This window comes from Ursus maritimus, unplaced genomic scaffold, assembly GCF_017311325.1.
Source record: "Ursus maritimus isolate PB19 unplaced genomic scaffold, ASM1731132v1 scaffold_23, whole genome shotgun sequence".
In the NCBI taxonomy this organism is placed as follows: Eukaryota; Metazoa; Chordata; class Mammalia; order Carnivora; family Ursidae; genus Ursus; species Ursus maritimus.
In genome coordinates, this window is record NW_024424786.1 from 30,239,696 (window position 1) to 30,252,034 (window position 12,339).

General features: G+C 38.6%; 1 protein-coding gene across 1 annotated transcript in view; it reads right to left on the bottom strand.

Moving 5' to 3' along the window:
- The window catches only part of CKAP5 (cytoskeleton associated protein 5), a 107,963-nt gene that overhangs the window by 37,950 nt on the left and 57,674 nt on the right, over positions 1-12,339 (bottom strand). Inside the window, exons 14-23 of the mRNA XM_040639046.1 lie at positions 10,436-10,549; positions 9,792-9,902; positions 8,742-8,834; positions 5,906-6,091; positions 5,359-5,453; positions 2,869-2,926; positions 2,655-2,780; positions 1,745-1,884; positions 1,392-1,566; positions 678-791 (exon numbers count right to left, since the gene is read on the bottom strand). Of these exons, the coding sequence (XP_040494980.1) occupies positions 678-791; positions 1,392-1,566; positions 1,745-1,884; positions 2,655-2,780; positions 2,869-2,926; positions 5,359-5,453; positions 5,906-6,091; positions 8,742-8,834; positions 9,792-9,902; positions 10,436-10,549 (1,212 nt within the window). The remainder of the gene's footprint in view (positions 1-677; positions 792-1,391; positions 1,567-1,744; positions 1,885-2,654; positions 2,781-2,868; positions 2,927-5,358; positions 5,454-5,905; positions 6,092-8,741; positions 8,835-9,791; positions 9,903-10,435; positions 10,550-12,339) is intronic.

Consider the following 12,339-nt stretch of genomic DNA (forward strand, 5'->3'; position numbering starts at 1 on the left):
GAGAACTCCTAATAGATAGGCTGAACACTTATGTTTTCATATTGAGTTCATAGAATGAGGACTTATTGACATGAAAAATATTAAAATACCCCAATTTCTCACATTAAATGAATTGCACAAGAACAAAGACACATTCACATATTCAGTCTAGAGCTAAATATAAGAAGCTTGCAACTCTCGAGGAGACTGATTCTGAGACGGTGAAACTGAAGTACTAGAAGATCCTGCTCCAGCGGCTCAGGAGAACAGGGAAGAAAATAAATACATGACCCCGAAATTCATAAATGTATTCACTCTTCCTAACAGTACTTACAGCAATGATGTCATAATCACAACAGTCAACAGTTTCTGAGTGCGTCCTATATGAGACACTAACAGCTACCTTAGGTACAGATTCGGATTTAGTTCTGTAAGAATGACATTTCACAGATAAAGAAACTCAACCTCAAAGAAGATAAATAACTTCTCTAAGGGTCACGAGGCTAGTGACATAACTTTTCACCTTCACACTGCCTGCGAGGTAAAGATGTTTACTATTTTCCTCCTAATGTTCTCGTCCCTACAAAGTTTATAGAGTGTTTAAGTGTACTCTTACACACACATGTAAGAATTGTTCTTAGCCCAAAAATGTGGCTGGCCTATTCCAGAAGGAAGTTGCGGTCAGGAGTCAGGTTTACCTTGCTGTCTCCAAGGACTGTGATGATAGGGATGCCTAAGTTCTTCACGTGCTGCTTGATGTTTGGGCCCATGGCTACTGCCAGTTGCTGGAGGATATTCAACGTCTGCTGCACCTGAGTGGGAAAGAGCCAACATCTTGATGCCGAAACTGGGAGCAAGCTGTGTTCCAAGTTTTCCAAGTTCGCTGCTAAGTAGTCAATGCACTAGGAAGTTTTGGGCCTACTTAAAAGCCAGGGTAGTCAGTCGGTTATGATGCTATTGCAATTAGCCTATGAATAATTTACAGTCAGTGGCCTCTCCTTTTATCATTAGTTCATAACACTGGAGTATTAGAATTTTAGACCAGAGAAGATAGTGCTTTATAAATTTAAAGTAAGGTAAAGCCTAGTTTAAGAAAATCCTGACCCTAAACCCAAATTTAAAAATTAGAAATTAAGCATGCTTACACATATAACAGTTTTATATAAGGATATTTAATATTAGAGTCCTACAAAAAGCAAATCTGAGATTCATGAAAATTTGACTAATAAACCTGCCGTTTACCAACCTGTCTTGAGGCACACTTAAGAAATTAAAGGCAGTTATTTCTCGTTCAAAGCAAATAAAGTGACCACTCTTTTTTTTTTTTTTTTGCAGGTGAAGATTATTAAAAAGGAACTTCTTACAGGGAAGAGGGGAGGGAGAGAAAAAGAATAGGCATATGTTCTACGCACCAAGATTTTATTTGAATCATTGAGTCGACCTTTCAAGGCAGTTGGCAGTTCACCTATATTCGGCTGGATAAATTTTGCTTCATTGATAATAGCTGCCATTTCATCTAGGCCTTCTTTCCTGATCTTCCAGTTCTTGTCACCAATCTTAGACACCAACTCTGAAGTGATTTTATCACTGAAAAAGCAGAAGATATAATCCTAATCCTTAATTCCAGACTCCTAAAGAAATAATGATGTTACAGAAGTACTCTTGAATGGGGAAGAGAAGGTACTATTAAGAATCCACTATCAAAAAAAAAAAAAAGAAAAAAATTCACTTCATAAATTCAGTAAACCATTTGCAACAAACCTACCTGATTTCTGTCCTTGGTAAAAGATCCACAACATCAGTGCCCACCTCATCTGGTTCATCTCCATCTTCTCCTTCGTCTGTACCACTTATGCTGTGCTTGGAAATCCCTCTGGTTGGAGCGGGTGGGCTCTGTCCCTGCATCTACACACAAACAAATCAGCGAGGCTAATGAACTTGATGAATGGTACGAGAGCAAACAAGTTAGAGAACAGGCCTATGTCAAACTTTCCTACTCCTTCATACTACTTAATATTTACACACCAAATAGGGCAGAAGGAGAGAGAATCTTAAGCAGGCTCCACATCTGGCACAGAGCCCGACACAGAGCTGGATCTCACAACCCTGAGATCATGACTTGAGCCGAAATCAAGAGTCAGATGCTTAACTGACTGAGCCACCCAGGGACCCCTACATAGTACATATTTTAATTCCTACTTACATTCCAAATTTGAAACTATATGGCAAAAGGCATTTTTTCTACGAACCTACTAGAATCTGACTTTTCAATCATGAAGCTGTCTTTTGACTTGGATGCCCAAGAAATACAGAGCAAGTCTGCCCAAACCCAGCAATTCTCATTAGAAAGTTTATTCAAGGAAGGCCAAGTTTCTTTTCTTACTTAAAACAATTTTAAATACTGATATATTTTCTGAATAGGCAATACATTAAAAATGTTTGAAATTCCAAAGGTACAAGAGGCATAAAGAGGAAAATCTCCCTTCCTATATCACAGCTAACCAGCTGTCCTCCTCGGAGCCAACAATTTCTTATGAATTCTTCCCAGGGATACTTCATGCATATAAAAGCAAACACATATATATTCTTCGTTCTAAAGGATTAAAAGCTTAAACTTAACTAATACGAGCATTCTCAAGTCTACCAATGGACTGTATCATTTTTGGAATCTTTACCTTCTCAAATTCTGCATCTATCTGGGATAGAAGGGCAGGCTTCTCATCCTCAAAGAACATTCGCAAAGAGGGACCAACATACAGATACATCACACCAAGCAGGGTGATGGCCGAAGTCCTTACAGCCTGGCAGACAGAACAAAAAGAACTTTGCAACTGCGAACAGAACCACAAAGACGGCTGCCATGTTCCTACATATGCGGTATATACTCACTGGGTTTGTTGCAGCAAGAGCTGTCTTCACATTGCTAATGAAAGCTTTCACATTCAGCCTGAAAGAAATAACACCTAGAATTAAAAACAAATAAATGAAACCCTCAAAATACTCAAGAGTTTTATAAAGCCAGACTCCAGGCCTGGCTCCCTTTGGCTATGTCCCCAAGTCTCACCTATTCTCTCTCTCCACTCACTCACAGGGAATATTAAATACTGTCTACATGCCCATTACTCCTAAATCCCAGTGTTGACCTCTCTTCTGAATTCTAGATTCATATATCCATAGAGCTTTTGATAACACTTCCATTTGAATGTATAGCAGATGTCCCACATCTGTCACGACCAAAACTCCTGACTGTCCACACCCCAAACCCAAATGCTGTTCTTCCCAGTCTTTCCTACCTCAGTAAAGAGCCACATTATTCTTCCATTTGCTTAGGCCATCCTTGACTCCTCTCTCTCCTATGCCCAGTATCCTGTTCACATCTTTCAAATACTTTTTTTTTTTTTTAAAGATTTTATTTATTTATTGACAGAGAGAGACAGAGAGGGAGGGAACACAAGCAGGGGGAACTGGAGAGGGAGAAGCAGGCTCCCCGCTGAGCAGGGAGCCTGACTCTGGGATCGATCCCAGGACGCTGGGATCATGACCTGAGCCGAAGGCAGACACTTAACCGACTGAGCCACCCAGACGCCCCTCAAATACATTCTGAGTCCTAATACTTCCATCTCTACAAACTATGTCCAAACCACTATATTTTGATAGGAGTATTCCAATAGCTTACTAACTAGTCTCTTTGATCTTCATTATCTATTCGGACTATGGTCCAAATGATCCTATTACTCTTCTGCTTAAAACCATCTAATGGATTCCAACTTACTCTAAACTCTGAGGCCCAATGTGACCTGGCCCAGTTCTTTCTCCCATATTATCTCTTCCCACTCCCTACCTCCCCAACTCATTCCCCTCTACTACCTACTGAAGAACAATCACTCCCTGCTATTTTTATTTATTTTTAAGATTTTATTTATTTTATTTCAGAGAGCGAGAAAGCGTGTGCATGATGGGGAGGGGCAGAGGGAGAAGGTGAGAATCTCAAGCAGACTCCCACTGAGCACGGAGCCCAACACTGAGCTTGATCTCACAACCCCGAGACCATGACCTGAGACCCAGAGGCAGACACTTAACTGACTGAGCCACCCAGGTGCCTCCACACAATTGTGTCTTTGCTTGAATGTCACTTGAATGACAACTTCTAGAGCAGTATTTCTTTATTTGGTAGAATGTAGAAAACTATTTTTTTTTTAAGATTTTATTTATTTGAGACAGGGAGAGAGAGTACAAGCAGGGTGAGGGACAGAGGGACAAGTATACTCTCTGAGGAGCGAGGAGCCTGATGTAGGGCTCGATCCCAGGACCCTAAGATCATGACTTGAGCCGAAGTCAGACACTTAACTGACTGAGCCACCCAGACGCCCCTAGAAAACCATTTTGAAAGATTTTAAGAGGTACTTTGTAAAAAACAGCACAGCACAGGGAAAGGCAACATAATATAGCAGTTACAGTATTTTCTCTTGGAACCAGAATGCCTGGATTCAAATCTTGGCTTTGCCACTTTAGAACTGTGACCTGGCCAGATTACTCAAGCTCTCTGTGCCCCAGTTTCCACATGTATAAAGTGGGAATAACAATACCTCACATGGTTTTTATGAGAATTAAATCAAATGAATTATTATTTAGAAAGTGCCTGGCAATAGGGGCGCCTGGGTGGCTTCTTGCCAAGATGAGATAACAGAAGATGACTATACCCTCCAACCTGAAATGACTAAAACATCTGACATGGTACATTAAATAAGAGTTTTCAAGAGGCACCTGGGTGGCTCAGTCAATTAAGTGTCTGTCTTTGGTTTAGGTCATGACCGGGGTCCTAGGATCGAGCCCCAGTTCGGGCTCCCTATTCCTGCTCTCTTTCGCTATTTTTGTTGCTATCTCTTTTCTCAAATAAATAAAATCTTAAAAAAAAAAAAGTGCCTGGCATAAAGTAAGCTCTATAAAATTTTGTTAAATAAAGAAATGTGTTCAATACTCAAACAAGTTTGGGAAACAGTGGGTTAACAGGCAAGCTTCTCTGTTGCATGACCTTGAGAGACTTTAATTCATCAACATGCATGATAGGTCTCTAAACAAATGTGGTCATATGTAGTAATTTCCAAATATATTTGACTAGAAATCCTTGGAAATGGCTTTTCTGAGGGATAGTTGACACTTAAGGAAAAATAACTTAGCTCTAATGTTAGTGGACCTGAAAATGCAGGAGCATGAGCCAATACAGACTTCTGAGGAACAAAGGCAGTTTTGTTTTATGTAAATTAGTCGACCCAGCCCTGGCGTCTCAGAAATAGCAGAGATAGCTACAGCAGACAGAATCACCAATTAGAGATAGGCACAATATTTAATTATTTTGTACCTGATTTCTTTCTGACTTACCCAGAAAAACCAAATTCTTTGATTGCATTTGATAGCCAATTCAGGGTTTCTGACTGATTCTTGGGATTCTTTTGTGAGAAAGCCATTGACATAACCTGAAGCAAAAGAGGGGAAAAAACAAAAACAAGCATGTGTTTTTTCTCATATTTCTCACAGAAATATAGTATGGCATAAAGGCAGGAGTGGATTAAGCATGGTTTTTCCGACCTTGATAGAACTGCAAGAATGCCTTAGGAATGACATATTTAACTTACACAAGAAAATGAGGTAAGTGACAGTAGTATTAAAAGCATTCTGGACTTTACAACTTTTCATTAGTGATCACTCTGAATTATAATGTCTTAAGAGAAAATCACTCTCATCTTTTAATAGAATATTCTTGGCCAAGATAAATTCTAATTATCAGGCAACAGCATATTATTAGAGATAAAGATAAAAATGCAGGCTATAAAAATGGTTTGACTTGAGAAGAAAAGAACTACAGTTTCATTACTAAGCTTAAATTAAAATTTGGGAAAAGCTAGGGAGAGAGAGCTCTGTCACTAACCTGTTCAGCTGTCCATGGCAACATGCAGGCTTCAGCTATTGCTGTCATAGCTTCTTTTGCATTGTTCCCACATTTCACATCTCCAATCTTATCCACGAGACCATCCAAAACAATCTGAGCAGAAGTTTTGGAAAAATTCCCCTTCTGTGCAATCAGAGCAACTATGTGAAGCTTCATCTGCATCACCTGAACAAGGATAAAGAGTCATAAAGTTAGGAGGAAGCTAAAGACACGATTTACTGATTTTTATGGCAGCCTGAAGATTTAACAGAGACAACTGAGAACATGACCAAACTAAAAATGACAATATTATTAATTTACTTAATTTATTTTTTAAGTAATCTCTACATCCAACATGGGGCTCAAACTCGTGACCCTGGGATCAAGAACCTCACACTCTACCGACTGAGCTGGCCAGATGCCCTTAAAAATGACAATTTTAAACAAAGAAGAAAAATAATTTTTATCCTTATTATCAATTAAAATAGGCAATTGACAGCAAGAGAGAAAAAAACCAAATTCAATGTTTTAAAATATTAACAAGCAATGTTAGTACATGAGAAGTTTATGAACTGAAAAAAATTAGTTTCTCTATTCTCCTCTTCTTACAATTATTTGCATATAGTACTGAATACACACCTTGAAATACATAATAAATGACCAAACTAACTGCATAACTCAAGAGTTCCCACTAATGCTGCCCATAAAAAACTATAACCCTCATGGACACACACACATAACAGAACTTGACAGATTTAAAGAACTTGTAGATTTTTAAGCAGAACAATGAAGAAGATGTGAAAAGAAGATGATGTGAAGAAGATGGCGGCAGATGTATGGCTCCTGGAGCCTCTTTGTCCTTCAATATTTCTCCTATTTGAATATTTAAATAACAGGAGTTGGTGAGGAGGTACAGAAATTAGAATTCTCTTGTACTACTGGTATGAATATAAAATGGTGAAGCCACATTGGAAAACAGTTTGGAAGTTCTTCAAAAAGTTAAACATAGTTACCATATGACCCAGCAATTTTACTTCTAGGTGCATATCCAAGAGAATTAAAAATGTGCTCACACAGGGGCACCTGGGTGGCTCAGCCGGCTGAGCGTCCCACTCTTAATTTCGGCTCAGGTCATCTCAGGGTCATGAGATCGAGCCCTGTGTTGGGCTCCATGCTCAGTGGGGCATCTGCTTGGGATTCTCTCTCTCCCTTTCCCCCTCCCCCTGCTCACACACGCTCTCCCTCTTTCTCTAAAGTAAGTAAATAAATCTTTAAAGAAAAAAATGTGCTCACACAAAAACTTGTGGATGAATGTTCACAGAGATAGCCAAAAAGTGGAAATACCACCAATTCCCTTCAACTTATAAATAGGTAAATAAAATGTTCTATAGCCATACAATGGAATATTATTTAGTGATAAAAAAGAATGTAGAGGGGCGCCTGGGTGGCACAGCGGTTAAGCGTCTGCCTTCGGCTCAGGGCGTGATCCCGGCGTTATGGGTTCGAGCCCCACATCAGGCTCCTCTGCTATGAGCCTGCTTCTTCCTCTCCTACTCCCCCTGCTTGTGTTCCCTCTCTCGCTGGCTGTCTCTATCTCTGTCACATAAATAAATAAAAAATCTTTAAAAAAAAAAAAAAAAAAGAATGTAGAATTGATACATGCTACCATATAGGTGAACACGGAAAATATTATGCTAAGTAAAAGAAATTTCATTATATGAAATGTCCAGGAGAAGTAATCCATAGAGACAGAAAGTAGAGTAACAGTTGCCCAGGGACTAGGGGGTAGGGGGAGAAATTTGCGGAGAAAGAGAGTGACTGCTGATGGGTATGGGTTTCTTTCTGGAGTGATGAAAATATTCTAAAATTATAGAGTGGTAGGAGTTGCAGAACTCTGCAAATACACTAAGAACTGCTACATTGTACATTTCAGAATGGTGGGTTTTATACGCTCAATAAAGTTGTTTTGAAGAAAAATACATATATAAAATTATCCTTTGCTATGGATCTAACACATAGGAGGGTATTAGCTCAAATCAGGTATGCTTTTTCACCTAAGAGGCTGCACAAAGAGGGGTTTTACAAGTGGCGTGTAGGGGGGAGGGCAGGGTAAGACCCTCCCAGCAGAGGAAGGCTTCGTGGAGCTGGATGGTATGGCTGAGGTGCTGGAACAGTGCTCAGGGAACACAGTGTGTGAGGAAGCCAAGGATCCTAAAGAGAGAACAAGAGGTGGCAGAAGAGAAGCAAAAAAGAGACTAGCGGGATGCCAAAAATAAACCTGACATATTTCAAACTTTTGTTTCCACAAGGTCTATGAGTATCTAGAGGAGAAAGAAACTTTTCTCCTTTTCCTTCCTGTATCACTTTCTTATACCTTCCCTTACACCTACTTTTTATACTAATAACACCACTGTTAAATTCCATCTCTATTATCAGTTAATACATTAAACTATGTGGCAATTTTTCATTGGCAATTTAAAGATCATTTATCTTTTATCCAGACAAATAAGAAACTTATCTCCCTGTTTATATCTCTCTTGCATATGTGAAGATTAGGGGGCTTCTAGGCCTAACTAATGAGGATAAAAATGCATATACGTAAATTACACAAACTATACATAGATGATACTTCCATATATATAAACTCCCAATTACACAAAGATGTGTTTAATTGAAATGCACACACTCCACTGTTTACATTTAAAGTTATATGACACATGGGTTGAGTGATTTTTTTAAGAAAGGCTAAAAATCATTTCCAAAATTATACCTCTCTCACTCCATATGCTGGAAATTACTTCAATGAAAGATCTTAAAATCCCCAATTTAAACTTACCTGAAAATTGGTTTCTTTCCATCCAGGTTTCTTGGCCAGCATCCTCACTAATGCCTGGCATGGCATTTCAGTTCGATCCATTAGTTCAACAGCCTTAAAGTAAAACAACAGACTGAAAGTTAGGGGGTTAATGATCAGCCAGGGAAAATGGTAAATAAAAAAGTCAAGTAGGTGACTTAAAAGAGAAATGGAAACAAGGAAGGTTATAGAGGAAGCTTAGATAGCTTTGTTTCTTAAGGTGATATTTGATGTACAGTTGTTTTATATTAATACCATTGAAACTCTTCCCAACACCCACCCTACATTTCAGAATTTCACAAAGAATTTGGTCCAAGGCATGTAACCATAACGGTTTTCATTTGCTCAGTGTGTGGGAGAAACTGCTTATACATATTGTCAGTTATCTGATTTTCCTAAAAACATATAGGTTAGAAGTGGTTAAGTATTAAGTTTCAAAGATTTACAAACTCAGGTCTAAACCTGATGCTTGGCACATGCAGGACTGAAAGCCAGGTCTCCTGCCTCAAGTCCCAGTGCTCTTGTGGTTTCTATGTACCCTCCTGATTAGAATCAGAGTAAATGTCAAAAGGAGCTACCATGCTCCTTTCCAATACAGATTTCTGAAAGGAGCTTCTCATACCAAGTCATGATGTCTGTTCTTCTTACGAATCATGACAACAAAGAATGAAACAGAGAAATGGATGACGGGTGGTTTAAGTGGAGCGACCTGTTTGGTTAGGTTAATGGTAACAATGTAAGGTTAATGAGCAAATATCATGATATTAAAATTCATCTAAATCTTGTAATTCAGAATAAACCTACTTTTCTTAAGTACAAAGTTATGAGCTTACAGAAGCCATAGAAAGCAGATATTGAAAGATAAACACTACAGAGCTACTAAAAAACCAACCCCCCATCTTTAGTTAACACCCCAAAGCATGTTCAATGGATATAAAACACAGCAAGTAGCACAAGCACTTTGTCAATTTCATCACTTCTATATAATGTAATGTTCTTTCACATTGAACTCATCCCCATGCATCTATCTACCTTTTGGAACTCTTCCATACAGGCCAGCCTTTCCTTCCAGTTACTGCTGTCTAGAAGCTGTATACAGGTAGCAGGAAGGACAGCTGAAGCTTTTTCTTCACATACTTCTATCTGTAAGATACAAAAACATTAAAATTAAGAATTGCTTAAGGGAGGACACCTGGGTGGTGCAGTCGGTTAAAGTGTCCAACTCTGTTTCATCAGCTCAGGCCGTGATCTCAAGGTCATGAAAAGGAGTCTTGGGTCGGGCTCACACTCAGCGCAGAGCCTGCTTAAGATTCTCCTTCCCTCTTCCCCCTCCCACCCCGCCCTGGCAATATGCTCATTCTCACATGCTCTCTATCTCAAATAAATAAATTTAAAAAAAAAAAAAAAAAAAAAAAAAGAACTGCTTAAGGAAACAGATGACAAGAATGTAAAAATACCCCAGGCCAAACTACATGAACACTCCACAGGTATGCGATAGTATCTGAAGCTTCTATTCTACTATAATAAAGGGGAAGTTCATCCAAGGCACAGTTTTAATAAGCTAAAAATTATCGATTAACTATATGTTATAGAACTCAGCAAACAAAGATCTCAAATCTTGTAGGAATTGACCTTCCACGCTTTTATGAGTTTGAGGCACCTTGCAGAATACTGACCGAGAGCTCCGGCTCCACTATTTCTTTGGTCTCCAATCCTTTCTTGTTCTTGGTTCCAGCGCTCCCTGCACCTCCTGGTGCAGCTGTTTTCCCCTTCTTAGGTGGCCCACCAGCCTAAAAGCAATTAAAAAACAAAAACTAAACTACACTAAACCACTTAGGACTTAGAACAGTGGTTTTTCAACTTTTTTGGGCCAGAGACGCTCTGAAAATTTGATTAAAAATGAAGGACCACTCAACCAATAAAATACAGGGTATTTTTGGTACCCACAGAACTTAACACTTTCAAGGGGAGTTCAAGGGCAGACAGACCTCCTGAAGACCATTCATGGGGAAATCTGCAGACCCCCATTATTAAGAACCTCTAATTCAGAATGAGATAAAGAGATAAATGAAGTGAAAATGTACTGGAATTATACTACATTTACAGATTGAGAATTAACATTTGATGCCCTTAAATACCTCTAAATCTTTCTTACACTAGTAAAGGACAGTTTCTAACTTCTAGCAGCTAACCAATACCTCACCACCGGATACCCCAATAACAGGAAAACATATTATTAACTCAATGCAGAACTACCTAATTTTGAAGGACTAGAGCGGTTGTTAACGGCAATGCCAGCGAGTGGTCTAGCTGTGTTGAAGATGGCCACAGAAATGAATCTTTTTATTGCTGTGACAGTGCTTCAGCTGGCCTACTTTAATTTCCCAAGTATATGACCATATGATTGCAAGTGGTAACTCCGCCTTTTCCTTCCTCATATTAACACAAGTTTTACTTTATTCTTTTATCTAACTGGAGAACGTTATTAAACAATAAGGGTACTGGCAGGCATTCTCTGTTTTACTCCTCACTTTCACAGGAATACTAGTGTTTCATCACTATGAAGCATGATGCTGACTTGTGGTTTGCTGGGTCTACTGCTGTCTATACATCTTTCTCTATATATTTAGCCACGTCAAAGTATGTGGTTAAGAATTTTTTATCATGAAGATATGCCAAAATCTATTATATTCCTTTTCAGTGTCTGAAATTAGATTTCTTTTCATCTCTAAATTTAGTTAAGTTTTTGAATATTAATATTGAACCATCCTTGCAATCCTGGAATAAACTTCAGTTGGTCATACTTTTTATTATACCCACTAGCTTCTATCTGCTAATACTCTCTTTATTTAAATATCTTGATTTAAATGTGTATCACTCCAGTTTTGAAAGGTCACAAGAAAATCACAGCTTATCACAAGGCACACAGCCAATGGCAGTAATGTTAATATGGTAACACACATCACTGTTCACATCATTCCTTCTTTCCATTTTGGATATTTATTAAACTACGCCCCAAACCTAAGAAAGATAAAATAACAGAGAGTCAACTTAGTCTTCAACATCCAGACCACCTCTGAAACCAATGTTATTTTGAACATAATCTCAGCTTTTAAGGTGTAGTTAGCCAAAACGAAAATGCTGGGTTTTTTAATCGTATGAAGACCTCCAATACTTGCCAGCTCATATCTGTAGTACAATTTTGCTGGTTTATAAAAACAACCTGATAGAGATTTCATTTTCTGACCCTAAAAATAGAAAATTTTATACTCTTTGACTAACTAGAACAACTCTTCTGGATCCTTTTAGCACTCTCTGTAGAGAGAGGTACCTCAATTAACAAATCTCCTACATATATACATATTTTTATAGACATATATATGTTTACTCGATTAATAGGCATATTGGTAATAAATCTTTTCAAAAGAAGAATAAAGCAGGTTGCTCCCCCACTTTTTTTTTTTTTTTAAGGACTCTTTGTAAGAGAAAGCTGTCTAGCCTGGCAGGGTTCAGCAAGATAAGAGGCCTTAAGGTACTGTGCCTAGGTCATTGTCCAGAGAGGCAACAGCAAGTGAGACAG